Source organism: Eretmochelys imbricata, chromosome 5 (assembly GCF_965152235.1).
Source record: "Eretmochelys imbricata isolate rEreImb1 chromosome 5, rEreImb1.hap1, whole genome shotgun sequence".
NCBI lineage: Eukaryota > Metazoa > Chordata > Testudines > Cheloniidae > Eretmochelys > Eretmochelys imbricata.
Window position 1 is genome coordinate 74,078,557 of NC_135576.1, and position 20,561 is coordinate 74,099,117.

The 20,561-nt window shown below is 41.6% G+C and overlaps 1 protein-coding gene across 4 annotated transcripts in view; it reads right to left on the reverse strand.

Annotated features, from left to right (window-relative positions):
• The window catches only part of SEMA6A (semaphorin 6A), a 70,463-nt gene extending 50,274 nt beyond the window's left edge, over nucleotides 1-20,189 (reverse strand). For all 4 annotated transcript variants that reach the window (XM_077816353.1, XM_077816351.1, XM_077816352.1 and 1 more), the window contains exons 1-6: nucleotides 20,090-20,189; nucleotides 15,913-16,030; nucleotides 10,280-10,340; nucleotides 7,066-7,128; nucleotides 6,123-6,224; nucleotides 2,588-2,678 (exon numbers count right to left, since the gene is read on the reverse strand). In XM_077816353.1, the coding sequence (XP_077672479.1) occupies nucleotides 2,588-2,678; nucleotides 6,123-6,224; nucleotides 7,066-7,128; nucleotides 10,280-10,340; nucleotides 15,913-16,030; nucleotides 20,090-20,189 (535 nt within the window). The remainder of the gene's footprint in view (nucleotides 1-2,587; nucleotides 2,679-6,122; nucleotides 6,225-7,065; nucleotides 7,129-10,279; nucleotides 10,341-15,912; nucleotides 16,031-20,089) is intronic.
• Between the last annotated feature and the right edge of the window lie 372 nt (nucleotides 20,190-20,561).

Here is a 20,561-nt window from a genome sequence, read left to right on the forward strand (position 1 = left end):
TGGTCTTTAATGTGCAAAAAGCTCCCCTCCTTTAAGAGCTCTAGTACAAAAATCATCAGCATATGGGATGGCAAAGCAAATATATAACTGTGAAGAGACTGATGAAGGTTCCCTATCCTTTTGGATATCTGATCTATGCTTAGGCACCTTTACCTCTTAAAGAGCATTAGAGGAGGAAAGTTAAGAATGTGCTGTAAACAAGGCACAGCAAGGACAAGAGAGTGAGGCAAAACATCACAAGTTAAAGGAAAGCACTGACAAAGTTTAATTTGATAGCAATTGCAAAATCTGGTCATTGTACCATAGGGCTATTTTATGTTATAAGAAATGTCTTTCACCCATGATAATTCACAGTAACACAAACAATAGAACATTATGCAGATCCAGTAACTCAAATCTCAGTTGTGTCTAAATGAAGTGGGTATGGGCTGCAACCCCACCTCACTGGGAGCTATAATGGGTATTAGCTTGGAACTTATCAACGCTGGATATATGATAAAGTGGGTGCCCCCTTGTTCAGAGGTTTCTGAACCCTTTTGGCCTACACCTTTGCTTATTTTTAGCTAACAGCAGACAGCATTTCATTTCCCTTCAAGGTTTAAAAACCAGATCAAATCTTTTCATTACCAGGGCAGTAATCTTACTTCTGCACCACGCAACCCCTATCAGATTTTGGCTGTTTAAAAATAGGTCTACCTTCTTAGGCGAAAATAAGTAAGTGTTTTAAAAGAAGACAGTAAAACCAATAAAAAGGTTGAACTTTTCATCTGTGGGTGTCAGAGCTCAACATTAATATAATCACTCTCCTTCCTGCCACATCCCAGTAGGTCTTGTGACCAATCACACTTCACACACACTAACTACAATAGCTGCAAGAAGGGTCATATACACATAAGAGCATCCTACAGATCAAAGTCAGCTGGGCTAGCTCCCTAAACTGCTGGCTACTACAAAAGCTTTTCCCAGGGGATCAGACTTTATAACCTATCAAACACAGAATGCTTTTACTAAAGCTGGGCGAATTTACTTGATCCATTCTGTAACAATTTATTTGACAAACTCTACCTCTTATACTGAAAGGTAATAGTCCTGATACACAGAACCTCATTATTCAACTGACTAATTTGTGATAACTTGCACTGTATCTTGCTCCTAGGAACATATCTAAAATGAGTGTACTGTAAGAATGTGTGATATGTGCCTATGGCATGGGAATGGTGCCTAATATACAGCAGCTGCTTATATAATACACTTATATTAGTGGAGGCTGTTTCTTTGAAACCCTCTTCCTCTGGAAGCATTTAACTTATTTTGGATTAAAAAAGAGAAGTCAGTAAAAAGAAGGTCACTCCCCAACATCCAGAAAAATCTCTCTAGATTTGTCCTTACTATAAGTAATGAACAATTCATTGGTATTTTTAAATTAGATGGCACCATTAATTTATACTATGCTGAGTGAGGGCACGCTGCATCCTGCTAGAGAATCTCTCCTTTGTAAAAGACAGCATGTCTGTTCAGACACTGTAGGTGGTACTATGTCTTTTTGGTTACAGCAATGATCTCCACTTAATAGCGCTGATCTGTTTATGAACCTCTACATTCTCAAGTGAATTTCTAACATGTTTTCTAAGAAATAGCTAGTCATTATTTTCTATGTAATAGCAAGATACCTGCTCAAAAAACAGCAGTAATGTTATCCTAGATTGCCAACACACTTTACCATCTACGTTACAGCCAAACCTGAGATGTGGTCACCAGAATTCAAAGTAACAGAAGTGCAAAAATGAAACAATATAATTAGAAATCTATAAAAGGTACCAAAATATCATTTTATAACGAATGGCCCAAATTAAAACCATTAATATGCACTCACTTTTTAAATTACTGTGACAAACAATAGTTAACTGTATTCTGTTACATGCAGCATAAATCATCATTAAAACGAGATTTCTCTCCTTCCTCTGCCACAGCTGGGAATGATCTGTCAAGATGTTTCTAGTTAAAAAAAACAAAAACCCAGCACTTCTGCTTTTCTTGTTGATGCAGAGAGGAGTGCACTCACAGATATTTTTAAACATCTCTGAACTGACCTTCATTATGAAGGGTACCTTAGTTTTAACCAAATATAGGACCATAGCCTGCTCCCGCTAAAGTCATGAGTTTTGTCCTTGGCTTTCACAGAAGCAGAATAGGGTCAGTATTTCTGTCTCACACTGATTTGGCATTATATTATCTCCCTTCTTTTACCATGAACCCAGTAAACATGAATCAGGAAACTGAGGCTTTAGACAATGTTGATTACGGTACCGACGTTAATATAGCAGCTTGTGAAGTTTCCTGCACTAATGATTCCGTGTGGCCCCTATTTGAAGTCATTATTCACTTACTGTGCCACATTTTAAATGAGACCTGAAGAAGAGCTCTGTGTAAGCTCGAAAGATTCTCTCTCACTAATAGAGGTTTGTCCAATAAAAGATATTACCTCACCCATCTTGTCTCTCACATTCTAAAAGTGTCATTTTGTGTGGGAGGCAAGCAGGACCTGGAAAAAGGGAAGGAATGCGTTACTTCACTTTTCCTTATTTACCTGCGAACAGTGCAACATTGGCATGTTTTGCATCATAAGGGCACCTGGCCATGCCACTGAACTCATCTCCTAGGAACTCCAGCGTCTCCATCTGAAAAAAAAAACAATGGAATCTCTTCACAATAAAAAATGAAACTTATTACCCAGGACAAAACCTATGACACTATTCATTTCAGGGCAGGGAAGAAATTCCTTTTTATAGCAGTGGTTCGGGCTGTGAGTTAAGAACAGTGCAACATTATAGCATTACATAAAATCAATCTATGAAAGAGTATCCAGTAAGTCAGACATCCTTTAAAGCTTCTCGTTCTTATCCCCACTACATTTTACAAAAGTCTTCAGCTGATAATTTCTCTGTACATGTGTTTCCTGTTGAACTGTAATGGGCTATGTGGTCTGTGGTTCTGGAAAATATTCAAATGTTATCCTCAAAATGATGCAACAGAAGTGCTATTATCCAGAGCAATAGGCTGCAACCCATACAAGTGAGAAGAAAAGCAGAAGGTAATTTTATATGTGTGCATTTTTCCCCTTCTTAAACTGGTGCACAATCTGGGGTAGTCAAAACTGTGCTATTCTCTTTTCTGATTTGCATGTTGGAAGGACCACTCTCCAGGTGTTCCTGCATACATTGAGCCTGTGTCATATAGCAACCCTCTTACCATCAAGCAAGAATTAATCTGTGTGGTAGTTCTAAAATCTTAGGCTTAAGTGTAACGCCTGGGAAATTAATTCACCACCAGGTACAGGTAATTATACAAATAACCAGTTCAACCTTATGCAGAAGTTCAAGGGGTTTTAGTAAACTACAGGAAAAGGTGCAGATCCCACATGTTTAAGACTCATATATTACAGCTGATAAGATTACTCAGCAGTGTAGCCCACAGAGCTAGCTTAGCCTTTTATTCTACTTTTCAGTAATGCAAGGAACCTACAGGCCTGTATTCTGTAAGACATTGGCATAAGTAAGTTAGAATAAGTAAAATAGGCCTATGACCCTTAGCATACATAAAATGGCCTGATAGTTACCCTAGATTCTGGGGAATAGCTTGCTCAAGAGAGGGAGTTGGTACATAATACCAGGCAACTGCAGGAACACTGAACTGATACTGGACCTGGATATTTTAGGATACAATTGTTGGCAGATGTCTAACCAACAACTTGCTTGAGCAATAGGTGATGTATATGATAAAGAGGTAAATGGCATTAATACGTTAACCTATAGGATAAATGCACCCCAGTATTATGAGGATGAGGAAGTTAGATTTGGACATGGAAGGCTGAGCATCAGAGTAAATACCTGTGTCGTACCCAGGTCCTATAACAGGCTAAGCCACCATGTAGTGGGGACTAGATTTCCATCCTTTAGCTCTTCATTGTTATCTACCACTGACCTTTGGGTGTTGAGGTTCTGGACCATCAGACTCAATTGGCATGCCAAGGACAGGGCTAGTCCTTTGTCTCTCACCCCCAGAACCCCAAGGAAGGGTTGAGTAAAGAATGTGAGCATATGCAGGGAATGACACCAAAGATATCCCTAATACTGTATTACAGCTATTTGTTTATGTGGTTTGGAGCTTTTTTGTCTTTACTGATTGTTTTAATAAAGCTAGCTAAGGCTTTGCTTTATCCTCAGTGTGTGTCTTTGCCATTCACCCTGAGGTTCCCTACAAGATATTGAACTTGTCAGTTTTAATTCTGTGGAGCCTGATTCTGGGACGTGAACACTATTACCTCCCCCCGCCAGCGCATTCATTAGTATTAATTGGCAATCAATACAATTATTATTAACCATTAAAAAGGATCAGGTTATATCAATAACTTGTATGTAGGGGTAAAATCCTTCTAACATGTTTAAATCACTTCAACAGTACATACTGTATAAATCAAATGCAGAGTTCTGAATCACAGACCATGAAAAATAATCCATCTAGCACCATCAGGCTACCCCAATCAACTTTAAGCTCATATGTTATGAAACCTAACTCATTCAGTGGATGATTTGTCATCATTTGTTTTCTGTCATGTATCTTTTCTGTTAAGACCTTCTGAAGGGAATCAGTTGTGTTTACTCTAGGATGGGAAAGCATTTAAAGTAATGGTGAAAGGAAATGAGCTATGCTCCAGAACTCCTTCCCTCTGCAAGGAGCACAACATTCCAGGGTCATCTGTATTTTCACTTTACAGTGCTGTGGGATGGCCTTATCTTCCACTTTGCATGTCTCAAGTGCCCTGGTGCCATCTGTAATCCCTGAAATACAGTCAGGGAAAGTCAGTGCAGGTGTCAGAGTGACCTTCTGTAGGCCCCAAGAGACATCACCATGCAGGCTCTCAGAGCATAGCAACAGCTGAGGGAATCAGCATGGGCCATATATCATGGGGAATGAAACATCTGCAGAAAGGATCCTCACATTAGGATGCCAAGAAAATCTGTATTAAAATATAGCTTTCCAGCAAAGGGACTCCTAAGAATTTGTTAGCAACATTAATTGTACTGAGCACTAAGCAATGACAAACAGAAAACTAAACTCAGGACTGGAAACAGGAAACCTGGCTATATGATGTGGATGGGAGGTTAGGGATAAGGGAAGGGAAAAAAAGAAACTATTTTTTTACTAGACCCATTGTTCTAATTTCAGTACTCCTTATATCAGGTAACTGCACTATATAATTAACTGGAAATGAGCTTGTCTCTGAAGGAGAAATTTCTTTCACAGAGCTATAGAGAAGACTGTGCTGTTGCTCTGCACCATGTGTTGATGTACCTTCCAGGCTAAAGCCACTGAAGGTGCTAAACCAGCATGACAGAGGAAGGATGGTGAGAAGTAGGGTAATATTGTGTATCACTGCTGTAGTTGCTTTCCTGACAGTTGAGATCTTCAGTTTGTTTTCAGGACACTTCTTACAATAATTCTGGACCTGATCCTGTACCTTGAAGTAATGGGAGGTTTGCCATTGACTACTAAATGAGCAAGGCTTTTTATCAGTAGTAACTGAATCCTCTTCCTCTCCAAAGAAAGGTTAGAGATGCACCTTGTGACAAAGGCAGATTCTAAAAGAGTGCACTGCTCTTAGGCTGAATACTAAGGCCCTGATCTAACTCCCATTAAAGAAATTGGAAAAACTCCTATTGATTTCAGTAGGGTCTGGATCAGGGCCTAAAACCTCCTCAGACAGTGGACAAAGGTTGAATAAATGGCTTTGCATGCATGCAGAAACACTGGCACAGAATTGGGCTGAGGGAAGGAATCTTCAGCTCCAACATGTGTTTTATTAGCAGGCTGATGGGTAGCTATTTAGTGCAGCCTGCTCCTAATCTCTATATGATGTTTTGACCTTGTAAATGCCCCATGTCAATCCAGGCAAATCACAGAAACCCAATCAAGATTCCACATGTAAAATGCTGAAGAAGTCAAACAAGTGAAGATAAACTCTGTAATGCTGAATGATACATTTTGTGCTGCCAACTACACAGTCAAAATAAATTGCTAAATTTCTCAGAGCACAGCTGCAATCTCCTAAACACAACACCTACCTTATAATTCCTGCAAGAAGGGTTGAAGGCATTTGTTCCACAGATAAATAAGGTATCATCATTTCGTTTCAGGAGGACTTTAATAAAATTATGACACTCATCCTGAAGAAAAATAATAAAAAGTATTTTACCCAATATATTACAAATGTTTGGCTTTATTCTTGTGCCATGATCTTTCATTGTCAGGGCTCAAATGAAGCTGGCTAGTAGCCACTGTGACATTCTGGGCTTTAGTTTCACAATTTTTTGACTGATAGTGAACAAGACAATGACTTTTCATTCTATTTGTTTCATCATAGTTGCTAGGAACTGAGGACATTTTATTTACATTACAGTTCAGATTTCATTATTGTTCATGAATTTTGTTTGAATTTTGTTGCTTTAATCAAGACTGAGGACCTTTCCGATATATTGCTGTAAGACAACAGTAACATTAATTAATTCAGTGCAGTGCACTAAAGTAAAACTGATGGAAATCAGGTCCAGAAACTCTGGGCCTGATTGTGAGCTGACTAATGTTAGTCAGTGTTTGCACTAGTGTAAAATTGGGGTGAGATCAGGATCAGTTCTTCTGCATCTACAAACACACACTTTGTATTATGGCTTTTTATGAGCTCTTCAGTAAATTCCCAGTGGAGAATGGACAACAGCGTTTAGCTATAGGAGGCCGCATTAAGCAATGTCAGTACACCTAGCACTGTGTCCATAATTCCCACTGCTTCTAAGTATTTCATGATGTTACTGCAGCTGCTGTCGTAATGTTTCATCACATTAAAAGTAAACTATTTTTGCAAATTAAAGACTTCAGTAAGTTGATGGAAAAAGCAATTACTAGCAAAGAAGTGAATGGCATGATCCATTCCACATCACAGAGAGCAGTCTGAGATAATAGTTAAGAAACTAAACTAAAGTGGCAGCTGCAGGAGAAATGAAAATTGCCTACCTTATGTTTTCCCTTCATTCTGCATGTGTCTACATCAGCCTGTCTAGATTTCCATGTCAGTTTCTGCAAGGATCAAGAAAGAAATCAATTAGAGCCCAGAGGTTGTTGCATTTGATTTCAGAAGTAAGAGTTCCCTAGGGGAGACTACCTGCTGAACATATATTTATTGAAAACTTTCGGCACCCTTTCTCCATGATTAATTCACCAGAACAATGAAAGATCAGTGATGTGGAACATTCACTTAATTTTCTGTTGCTATCTATTCATTAAACAAGAAACCCATCTCACCTTCTAAAGCCTGCAAAAATGTGAATTTAGCAATCTGCCAACTTTTTAAAATATATGCACTTTAAGAAAAGACTTTTCTTTTCTCATTATTTCTTTTAATTTGATGTTGTTTTGCAAAGCAAATTGTTGCAAATGGACTATAAACTCATTAGTTATCAAGCCAAATAATATGCATTGGCACAGTCCAGTTCAGATGAGCAAAGAAATCTAATTCAGGTTATTCTTCTTACTTCATATTAGCTAATAAGTTCAGAGATCCTCTAGCTATCAAAGCACTAAAGGTTTTATTTTCTAACATTGTTTCCCTGGAATGGTTATAGGTAAATCCCACATTGGATTTTCGTTCCTCTATGAATGGGAATCTAGATACACCACGTTACGAAGTTAGCAAATGTTAAACTTTCTAAGCAGCTGAGTTATAGAGTCATAGAGTTTAAGGCCAGAAGGGACCACCAAATCATTTAATCTGACTACCTGTATATCACAGGCCACCAATACCACCCAGCACCTGCACACTAACCCAACAACTGAAATTAAAGCAAAGTATTACAGCCCACAGGAGACTAGACTATTATGTGCCAGAGGCAGAGAATGGGGGATATGGGAGGTGCACCAATGCCTTAGGCCCCATGCCAGGGCAGGGAATTAAGTGTGATACACCTGGGTGATCTCTGCAGGTGACCCACACCTTACACTGCAGAGGAAGACAAAAAAACCCAAAGATCATGGACAAGCTGACCTGGGGTAAAATTTCTTCCCGACCCCACATACGGCCACCAGTTAGACCAGAGGTGGGCAAACTATGGCCCGTGGGCCACATCCAGCCCGTGGGACCGTCCTGCCCGGCCCCTGAGCTCCTGGCAAGGGAGGCTAGTCCCCGGCCCTCCCCTGCTGTTCCCCCTCCCACGCAGGCTTACCTTGCCACGCCGCCAGCGCAATGCTCTGGGCAGCGTGGCTGCAGAGCCCAGCCTGACCCGGTGCTCTGTGCTGCACGGTGTGGCTGCCTGTCCTGGTGCAGCCGCGCTGCCAGCCACCGGTGCTCCAGGCAGCACAGTAAGGGGGTAGGGAGCAGGGGAGTTCATGAGGGGGATGGTCAGGGGCAGGGGGTGTGGATAGGGGTCAGGGTGGTCAGAGGGTGGGGAACAAAGGGGTTAAATGGGGGCAGAGGTTCAAGGGGGGCAGTCAGGAAGGAGAGGACGGGTTGGATGGGGTGGCGGGGGGCAGTCAGGGGTGAGGGTTCTGGGGGAAGTCAGGGGACAGGGAGCCAGGGGGGTGGATGGGGCAGGGGTCCCGCGGGAGGGGGGCAGTCAGGAAGGAGGGGGGTTGCATGGGGCAGTGGGGGGAAGTTAGGGTTGGGGGGCAGTTAGGGGCAGAGGGTCCAGGGGCAGTCAGGGAGAAGAAGTGGTTGGATGGGTCAGGGGTCCCGGGGGGGGGGGCATTCAGGAAGGAGAGGTGGGGGCTGGATGGGGCGGCAGGGGTCCCCAAGGGGCTGCCAGGGAACAGGGGGCATTGGATGGTGCAGAAGTCTGGGGAGGGGCGTCAGGGGGCAAGAAGCAGTGGGGGGAGTCGGATACGGGGTGGGGGCCAGGTCACGTCTGGCTGTTTGGGGAGGCACAACCTCCCCTAACCGGCCCTCCATACAATTTCAGAAACCCGATGCGGCCCTCAGGCCAAAAAGTTTGCCCGCCCCGAGTTAGGCCTTGGACTGAGTGTATTAGATTTGAATAATTATAGTAAAATGTCATTAAAAAGTCCCTAGCTTAAAATACTAACACCCTTATAACAATAATAATGGCTTCAAGCCAACAACTCCATTTAATGAATTGAGTTAGTGCTCATTTATTAAACAGTCCTTCGCTAAAACATTTTTCATGGATGTAAGCATGAGCAGCGGGTATAATGGCTGGGGAAGGCTGTGCTTCCTGAAACAGCCCCACGTGGCCTTGTCCATGCTCCACCCTGAGGTTCCCTCCTTCTTGCCCTTCCCTCTTGGCCCCAGCCCAGCCCAAGGCTGGAGGCACTCAGGCGGCTCGGGCTTGGTAGGGGAGGCTGGTGGCCGCTGGCAGGAGCTCTGGGCTTCAGCAGGGGAAGGAGGGAGGGAGAGGTGGGGCCTCAGGCAGAAGGGGTGGGCCGGATCAGGGGCTAACATCCCGAGCCCGTGGTTCATCTACTGCCCATGGATGTAACACTAGTTTTTCTTTCCTTTGCTGCTCTGTGACCTCATTTTAGTGTGAGTATCATATCATAAGCTCATCTATGGCATCATTCATGGATTTAACATGCCCATTTTTCCTTTCCTGGGGTGAAATTCACCCCGGTGAACTATGAATACTATATATTGCATATAGGGTATGCCATGTGCCAATCAGTATGACGAAACTGGTGGGAGGTCATGTCTAGAAACATTCACACAATACAGAGGAGAGCAATTCAAGAAAAACTATTTCCTTTTTGGATATAATTTCCCATAAATGTAATGTGGTTTTTCTTACAACACTTTATAGCATGATGTTATAATAAGATTTTATTTACTGCATACTTGCTTGACTGACGAAATATTATGTACATGAAAATATATAAGTAGACTTTTCCTTTTATGATGAGAGTTTTACTATTCTTAATTGGTATAGTATAGCAATTATAAAAAGCTACATAATATCAATGAATAGATGTTTGATGGATTCCAGGGAGCTCAGTATATTTCGGTACTAGCTGCTTATCAAGCTAGCTAAATCGCTCATAAGAAATTCACAGAGGTCATGACTGCTATTCCAGCTTTCCCTATATATGACTAGCAATTCCACCTTACTTGATTAGTACAATTTTTACAGCAATGCTGGAAAGCTGTTTGAAACAATGCCCATTTCCTATTTATTCTCTGTTCTTCCTAGTTTCTTTAGTTTCAAGATGATAAAAAGCAACTTACTTTGCTAAAATAAATTTCTTCTGTATGTGATGTGTCCATATCAACAGTATAAATATGGTCCCTGTAAACAAAGGTAAATCAATGCAAAGTCAAAAGCACTAGTCAGTTTATTTTATATAATAAAAAAAAAAAGAACAGACACTATACAAGAGAACACTACTGATTGCTTGGTCTGCTTCTACTGAGAATGCACCACTGTACATAAACTGCTTTGCTTTTCAATAAGAAAGAAGAGAAATTCTAAAAACTAACTCAAGTTTCTTTCCAGTAACAGCTTATTTGTATGAATGAGATTTAAGAAAGGGGGCTAGTTCCACATCCTCTAGGGGCTGGTGGGCAGATGTTTTTGTGCATCTTTATATCAGCTGCAATCCTATTTAGGCAACCGTTACCAGCTTCCTGGGATGGTTTTCAGTATGCCATTCTTAGTCAGCCAGGGTTAAAAAAAGGTTAATGCGTTTTTTTTTTTTTAAATTATACATCCAACCTCAGCTGTAATGATTTGATTGACAATCTGGAAAGGAAAAAATTGACAGCAACAAAATTGTTTCCAGAAATTATTCTTCTCTTCACACACTGATGGCCAAATTAAACTCTAAAATTCACCCTCAAAAAAAGTTTACATCTCGCCTGTGCTCACCTTCCTATTTTGCTGAGAACCTGGTTTTCTCTACAATTAGCTACCAATCTTCCCTGCGCAAGGGGAAACAGACTCAGAAAGTCAGGTGGGGGGACATTTTTAAGCAGTCCCCTTCTGTGTGAGTGACGCACAGAGACATTATTGACTGGGGCACAGAATTAAAAAAGAAAACAAAACACCTGAAAGAGCCACACCAAATTGTGCAGGAGGGGTGAAAAACACCCAACATCTCATTTTTCCTTGAAATAACAATGACTTTTTCAAAAATGTGGGAAGTTTTGTGGCTAGAAAACGATTCATAGCTTTAAAAGGGGGCTATATAGGAGTCTGTTGAAAGTAGGATACAGACTGTTTCCATTTTAGAAGCCTCTGCTGTCAAGACTAGCTCCATTTTATCGAGTTTGAGGGAAACAATATTAGCTTCTAACTAAAGCAGACAGAAAACAGTCTTTGCTGTAAAATAAAATAAGAAACACTTCTCTCACATGGAGAAAAGGGGCAGCATTGTTAATAGAAACTGGCTTTAAAAAAAAATTTGTCTGCCACTGCAGTTGAGGCAGTTTGCTTTGTAAGATGCCAAACTGAGGAGGTTTTTTTTCTCCCTCAGTCTTCAATACAAACCAGAACTGTCATTTATTTTCAAGACGGGTTTAATGCCTTATTATTTGCTTGTCTTTACTGGCGGAGCTATGGTCAGGGTCAGTGGCAGAATAAAATTACATATTAGCATATCAGCTTTATAGACAGTGATGTTACTTCCTTTTTTATATATACATATTCAAAGTTTCAGTTGGTGAAAACCAAGAATCTGAATTGTAAATTGACTGATTATTATGCACTGGCAACACCTGAAAAAGTGTTCTGATTGGCCCCCTTCTGGCACAGCTCTTTACATTAATTATCATTTTAGTGTTGAGGATTTCTTTTTAAAAAGACAAACTAGCAACAACAAAAACCCAGTAAAAGTAAATGGGTGAAATTCAGAGAGAGGCTTGTGTCACTTAGCATCACTCACATCATGGCTCTTCTGAGCGACTTAAGTGACTAAGCAACTTACTTTCTGGCTTGCCAAAGTGTCCTAGGAGAATTCAGACACCAAGTTGTGGAATTATGTCAATGAAACCTGATTTCAGGATAACTAAAACCATTTCCACATGCTGTATCTAATGCACAGTTGCCCAGTGTTGGCAAAAATTAAAAGAACTGTCTATAGATACTATAGATACTAATGGACTGTTTTGCCCTCTCTTCCCCAATACTGCCTACTGGCTGTGGTATGTGTATAGTTCTCTGCTAATTAAATTATTCTAACACAAACTGACTTAATCCTACTGCTTCCGTTTTCCCACCTCCAGTCAGCAGAACTGAATTTTGTTGCCATGGTATAATCTTGTGGAGGAAGGGAATTTAAATAATGCTGCTGGCTGTGCATGACCCTTGGCCATGTCAGTGCAATGTCTGGAAATGTGTAAATGCACTCTGGTACTGCTGGGGCTCAATGAACCATTCTGTGCATACATATGGGAGGTGACAGATCATGGGAACAAAAGCAACCACCAAACAAGTCAGCAGGAAGAGATGACACAGTGAACTCCAGGAAAGGTGTGTGCAAACCTGTACCCTCTGAGGAAAGAAGAAAATGCTGCTATTCTGTTACATATCCAGAGGGACAGCTCAGGGGCAACATTTCAGAAAAACTCAGCTGGGGGTAAGAGATGGGAAAAGTTGTGACAGCATAGAACATAATTTATGATTGTATTGTACTCTGCAAAGTTGGGGGAGGGGCAAAAAGTGGAAGATATTCTGGAGCATATAGGCCTAGGAAAAGTCTGAGGGGAGCAAACTAAGGTCTGGATGGGCAACTGCCCCGCTTGTCCCATAGCAAATGATGCCCCTGGGACAGATGCTCAGCTGATGTAAATTGGTGTACTACTCTAGTCTCATTAACTTCAGTGAAGCTATGCTAATTTACATCAGCTGAATATCCAGCTCATAATTTGCACTGAAATCTTTCCAAACCCATAAAAAGTGTTTAATAATAGTTAGTACAAAATTCTTATATACATCCCCATATCTTATTTGACAAAATAGGCAACTGACAAACAGATTTTGTTCTATGCCAGACATGCAGTAATGAATTGTTAGCTGTCGCTGAAATCAGTTTGTCCTTTTTTCCAAGGAAATTAACTGCAAAACTAACAGTGAGCACTGGATTTTCTCAAAAACCTCAGTGTTTAATCATGTGTTTTGATTGCTTTTCAGATAATTGGGTACAAATGTAAACTTAGTATCACTATATTTAGACACCTACAAAACAACTTAAAAGAAGCATCTGATATGGTACTAAGGGATTTATGCTAAATACAGTTTCAATTAATCCTGTTATGAAGCTCTTTGATAAACACTTTTGACTGTGTTCACATTTGCTTCAGTCTCTCAGTTTATTGCCCCCATTAGTGTTACAGATATAAACTTTCACTCACACTAATTATGGAAAGATTACTCATTTTTGAAAGTTTCTCACTTGAAGATAAAAATGACCTTGTGAATTTTAACTTTTATCACATAGGCTTCTCAACCTAGCAGGGATTTTTTTCCAGTAATATTCTGAGGAGGAAAATAATCTACGTAACAGTTTTTCAGTTACTGGAGCAAAGAAAAGTTTAAGAAGATTTTTTGTGCTCGTGTAAGTAAAAATGGATTACATCTTTCTGTTCTTTTTGCAGGTCATTTGTCCCCAATAATGTCAAAGCATTTCTCTATTTGAATATAATATAATATTTTATCTATACACATTCACATACACTCAAACACAAATATGGTATATATTACACATACACAGATTAAGGAGCTAATTCATTTTTTAAAATGAGCTGTGATTTGTGAATGGTAATTTGCCATCATGAAAAGTTCAAATTCTTTTTCAAACTGTAGCATCAGAGTGCAGCGGAGGCATGTAGCTTGCTGATTACAAGTTAATATTTTCATCAACATTTTAGTTTGTGAATAATGTTTGGATATTTTAATCCACCAAGCAGATTTGCCTTAGTGCTTGTCAGTTCTAATTGTCACACTGCAAATAACCTGCCAATTTAAAAAAGAAAACAAACACACACAAAAAGAAAAAAAAATAAGGGAATTCCCCCATGAAAAATTACATTAAGGAGTAAATCCTGCCATCCCTCTGGCTCCCCCACATGCACATAACCACACAGGTACTATGTTTTCATGGGAAGGTGAAGAGTGGAGCATTCTCCCTGAGAGACTCTGCACAGTCTCTGTGTCATCGAGCCAAGTTCCACACTTCTCTGAAGAATAATCGAAGGTGAAGTTGTACGGTGGGAGGCATGGCCAGTGGGTGCATGGATAACATGGATCCTGTTGCCCAAAATACTACATAGGCAGCATAAAGCACATCCATTGCACCCACTGCAAAACATAGAGTAGAAACTGTCCCCTGTTTGGGCAGTGTACGAGGTGCTATAGCAATGCTATAGAGGCTGACGCTGAGGATTCTAGCCCTCTGCCTGGGCTGTACTACCATCTATTTATTTGGGCTGGGCACTCTTTCCCCGGATTTGTCCTCTAATGACAATTAAAGGCTGGCCTGGCTATCTAGTCCTTTATTGAGTGCAACAGGCTGTTATGCAGAATATCTGAGTTTGAGACTTAGTAATCTTTTAATGCCTTGTGGACAGGAATTTGGAATGTTACAGAAGCATGGCGTGCAATACTTCATAATAGGCTGGAGCACGCACGAGGAACAGCACAATGATGTATGGGAAGGGTCTGAGGAAAGGGTAAGGGGGAAAAAAGACAAAATGGTCTTGTTTTGAAAATATATGCTCTTAACTTAAAACACTACTTCCCATTTTGTCACAGCTCTAAGATTGTGCATCCTTTTCTAGGGACAGCTGGCCTTGGAGAGTACTTGCTGTGAAAAGGAAAGGAAAGAGCATAGGAAACCAGCAGAGAATTGGGGACTCAAAATCTCCAGGACATGTGAGAAATGCAAGCCTATATATGAAGAGTTTGTCAGAAACCGAGCTTTGCAATGAAATCTTAAGATTCCTCCAATGTCTAGGCATAATGAGAAGTGACTTGAAAGTGCAGTTATGGTGTAAAATGGCACCTCCTTACTTAACAATTCTGTTCCTTGGCATATCAATCGATCCATCAATCAATAACTCTAACCCATCTGCTCCCTGAATATATTCTTTCTGATGTGCCAATCAGCATGGTATTTAGGTAGCATTCTGTGACACTTATGTAATAATAATAAGTTTTGACCTCCTGTTAGCATTGGAAAGCCAAAAACTTATGGGAGAATGAGTATTTACTTATAATATGCACCAGATCTGCAGCTGTTAAAAATCAATGTAGTTCCACTGAAACTGCCAGAGCTATGCCAATTTACACCTACTAAGGAGCTGGCCTTATAAGCCTTCTCATATAAATGCATGTGTTTGTGTATATAAAAATATATCTGCAAAAAGATGCAGAAAAGACATTCAATTAACCTCATGGAATACATCAAAAGAAAAGCAGTAAACATATTTCTTCTGCTTTTTGTTGTTGTTTTACTATAAAATATGCCTAGAACAGCAACGTTAAAGTTTAATTACTCTTATTCAAATATGTACTTATGCACCCAGTGGCTCATTTGTGTTTGTTCTCCAAAATACGTAATTAATTGTGTGCGCAAACAAAATCACAAACTCCTTTAAGGAAATTATTATTCTGTCTCTATCCTCCAACTTCCATTGGCTTTAATGGGGGGCTGCAGATGCCCAGCACCCCCAGAAGTTGCTCAGCACCTTGACGGATTGAGCCCAAGATGACAAACTAATGTGGCTTTTAAGATGTATCACAGACAGACTATAAAGACCAATGTGTGTGATAAAATCCTAAAATAAATGTCTGGCAGAGATAAACTCAGAATATCAATTTTTTCTAGGAATAGCAAGAAGGGAATTAGGAAAACACTACAGACCTAGCAGCAATGTAGAGGGTTCTGTTCATTATCATGATCAGCTGGATGTCCAGCCTGTGCCTTTGTGTGGCGTTCCGTCCTGGCTTGTGCCCCACAAACACCGGATACTGTTTTGTATCTGTGAGAAGGGAAAAGGATTGGGAGAAAGAAAGCAAAAAGACAGAGAGACACTCACATTATGAAGTCATATTAACATGGAATATCCCATCACCAAACCCACTGCCAGTATCTATAGTTCCTGCTCTTGCTGTCTCTCCCCACAACACAGCCTGGGGTACTGAAGTAATAGCACAGTGGATTGCATAGCTCATCATGGTTATAATCTTTGTTTGCAATTGTCAAGGAGAAAGCCATTATGTTTTTAGAAATGAAGAACTGTGATTTCTGAGAGCAGAACTGGTATAAAACTGCTCTGAGAGCTCTTGGTATAAAGGTACTTAGCGCTTCCACACAGTTTTCCTTTCATCCCCTGCAGCGTTTTAAATGCTGTATGCTGCCTGCCAAAGTTTATCTTTCAGGACAAAGCTATTTTATGGTATAGTATGCAATTGTTTTCAATCTGTGGTCCCTGGACATCTGGAGGCCCGCAGACTATGTCTAAGGGGTCTGTGAAAGGTTGTCATTACCATAGTACAGTGGTTTCCAACATGTGATCCATGGACCCTGGGGGTCCGCAGACTATGTCTAAGATTTCCAAAGGGGGCGGCATCTCCATTTGAAATTTTTTAGGGGTCCGCAAATAAAAGAAGGTCAATTCCCCTATTTTATAGTAACCCATCTGTCACTGCAATGGCTATGCTGGCTAGTGGTTAGAGCAAAGGACTTGGCACTACTAGGTACAAAATTGCCAGCTTCACAGGTTTCCTACAGGATTGGGCTGCCAGTGCAGGGCAGCTGTATTTTTTGTACAAACTGTGGGTAGCCATTAATTGACCTTCATTTATTTATTTAACGTGACTGGTTTTGGTTGTATTTATTTATTTTTGGCAACCTGTCTGATACATCAGTTTTCCTGGCAGCCAGATGATAATGCTGATTGGAAGTCTGTACTGGTAGCCACTCAGCCTTTTCCCCAACTCTGACAGTCAGTGAGAACACTTATTCATTATATTCCAGAGCTCTTGTTGCTGGGAAGTCAACATGCACTGATGGGATCTACATACAATCTGTATGTAGATCCTATAATAGACACCCAGAAAACATTTCTGACAGAGTTTCTGTCTGTCTGATGCATTTGCAATGCATGTCTCTAGACGTAAGAGCCAGTCAACTAGCCAGCTCCCAGGAAGGCAATCAGAAAGACGCCCAGAAGACAGAAAGAAAAGGAGACTATGAGTAGGAGCAGCATCAGAAGGGAGAATTCCTGCACATTCACATAATGCAGTTAACTGGCATCCAATCAAGCATTAAGCCCTTTCTCCCCAAATCTGTTTGCTCCAAACAAACAGCGCTACCTTGGGGGGCTATTAGTGTAGATATTCTGCTTAATTTTCTCTGTGAACTCTCTCTAGGAGGATCTTCAGTGCTAATCTTGGTTGAGCTACTGACTCACTGTGCAGGCTTGGGCAAATCACTTTGTGTCGTCGTCAGCCCAGCTGTAAACTTGGGTACAAACAGGAACTTCCCTGCAAACCAGATGCTGCATCTGAGCGGAGCACTACTGGGTAAATAAATTAACCAAACTCACAGAGGATTGAAGTTCAGAAGGTTAATCTTCCTGACCAAGATTTACTTGAGAAGTACTAATTTTTAACATTCCAGCTTTCCTCTGTCCAACACTGGTTCCTTTGTAACTGATTGCCCTTGTGTGAATTGGGGCCTGTATGTTTGCAGCCATTTGACATTCATAACATAGAAATAGAAGTTTCCCATGTTTTCCTCTGCAGAGGGGTTAAGATTGCTGACTTGCCATTCCTTTCCACACTTTTACAAATGCAGGTGCCAATCCTGACAAGTGCTGAACACCAGGGCTAGAGTCACAAGGGGGATTTAGTTGTTGCAGTGTCTAACTTCGAGGTGCCCTGCCACCTCGTAGAATTCACAACCCCAAGTGAGGCGCCCAGGCTTCCTATACAATGTGTGGGGAGAGTTAGGCACCTAAAAATGGGATTCACAGAAGCCAGCAAGCTAAGCAGGCTGCCAGCTAAGCTAGCCAGTAGCAGGGGTGAAAGGAGGCCGGTACGGTGTACCGGTAAGATGTGGCTGCCGGTTCCAGCCCGTACGCAGCCAATGTTAAAGCACTATCGCGGCAGCGCTTTAACATCGCTGCCCCTTTTGTCCCCTACTCCCTCCCTGGCGGTCAGTGGGGCAAAAGGGGCAGCAGCCCCAGGCCTGGAGATTTAAAAGAGCCCGGGGCTCCTGGCCACCGCTGTGGCTACTGCGGCAACAGCCGAAGCCCCGGGTGGCGTGTGACAGGCAGTGTGGATGGGCTGGCTGGGGAAGGCTGACCCCCTCCAGCTCCACCCCTTCCACCCGAGGCCCCGCCTCTTCTGGGGACCCGGAGCCAGGCCCCCGTACTGGTAAGTGCTTAATGTTACTTTCAGCCCTGGCCAATAGGAAATGCTGAGGAAAGAGGCCTAAGCCCTGCCCCTCAAAAGGAGTTAGGTGCCTAAGTCTGGGCCAGAGGGAAATGCCTATCTCCCCTCAGGATTCATGGCTGTGAACCCTCTCATGACTTAGGTCAGCCCTTTCCCAAGAAAAACTGAGTTGCAGATGGTATCTCACCCTTTTATTCAATAGTCCAGAGGTTAGAGCATTCACCTTAGAGATGGGAGACATTTGTTCAAATCAGACAGAGGGGAATTTGAATACAGGTCTCACACCTTCCAGGAGAGTGCCCTAACCACTGAGTATTCTGGGGTGGGTCTCTCACAGTCTCTCCTGTTGATGCTGTTTCATTTTGTATAAAATAATTAAATACTCCTGGGCCAGAGTGGCAATGACTCCACAGCCTGGAAAGTACTCACCTGGGAAGGGGGAGACTCAAGTTCAAGTCTCTACACTAATGAATATTGAATTATTTATACAAAGTGGAATAGCTCCAACAGGAGAGAGAGCCCAGAAATTACAGCACTCACTTGCAAGGAGGAGCTCTGTGTTCAAATCCCTGTCGGGGCTATGTGTATACCTAATGGATCGGGCCACACAGGCGGGGAGGATGCCTACTTTGTAAACTCACTGGGGCACAGGTGTGAATTGGATGCCAAGCTGCTCGGCAGTGTAAGATTTCGTGGCATAAATTTATGCACCTCATACATTTCACAAGTGGAAACTTTGATGCCTAGGTACCTCCAGAGTTAAGAGGCAGCTGAGTGGGGATTGTGTGAATGCCAATGGCACCTGTTTGTTGCATTTCGGCTACTAAAGAGGCTGTGACATGCCTAAGTCTCCCTTGTGAATTTAGTCCTCGGAAGGCCTTTTTGGAAAAATTGTGATTGAACTGTGATAACCGTGATAAAGAGGAACTTAGTAATACTGAGGGGCTGAGCTAGGTGATCAAATGCAGTGCATGCTTTCCCACCTAGTCCAGCCAGTCCATCTTGATCCTGACTTGCAGCACCGTGTGCTAGCCTAGTCTCAGATAGACTCCCCATTAAAGCAGGTCAGAAAATGGAGAATATTTATTGCAAAAATGTTGGCTTTTCACCAAAATGTTTTTTGTCAAAATCTTACAAACAGTTTTACTGCCCAAAATGCCAAATGGTAAAGTGGGACAAAGATACATCAAAGGCTGAGCAAACAAATCTGGTTATTTGTATAGTTCTAGAAAATCATTTCAATGATATGTTCTCAACACAGCTACATTAGTGAGCTACACCTGATATATGGACTTGGTTGGTTCTCCAGAACTTTGCTTCTGGGGAGAAAGGTAAGAAACCCTCTGCTCATGAAAAACAAGCTTTCTTCATTTGTTGTTGGGTAGGATGGGAAACTGGACTGACTGCACTGCAGAAACTCCCGTTTGAAGAGTATTCTAGGTTATGGTTTTGGGGGAGCAAGCAGCTCATCAGTTCTGAAAACACAAATCAGGGCAAAAGTGCTCTGCTCTAGTTTTATCATCTGGGAATGTAATCTGGCTGATCTGAAGAGCTATCAAGAAATAAGAAACATTCAGTGATCAATACATTCCTTCTTGGAGCTTGGGGGAGAAAAAAAGCACCAGGCCTTTCATACTTACAGTTGCCATGCGAAATACTGATTGGCTCAGAATCTTCTGGGAAACCAGCCCCAGCAAAGTGTAGCAGTGTGAAATATAGCAGCAAGGCTTCTGACCTCATAGTAGTTCAGCGGGGAGATTTTACTTCTTCACTTCACCCTGTGGAAAACAAACAAGGGCATAAGAGCTTCCTGTCCATTCTATTTTAACTACTGCACACAGAAAGTAGGGCTTGAATGGTCAACAGACAACAAAGGGGATTCTCACTATAAAGTAACAAATAAGTGTAATTTTTAAAAGGGCCTGCCCTGCTGGGCCACTTTTCTTTCATTCCTCAAGCCTCACTTGCCCGTATCAGCTGCGCCTCAATTTGGCTTTGAACAGATTTAAATATGCTGTGAGCTACTTGTGAATTTTCTGTCTCAGCTGATTGGACCCAATAAAGAAACTTTGTCTTCTGAGTCAATCGATAGCTGACACGAGTTTTTAGGGA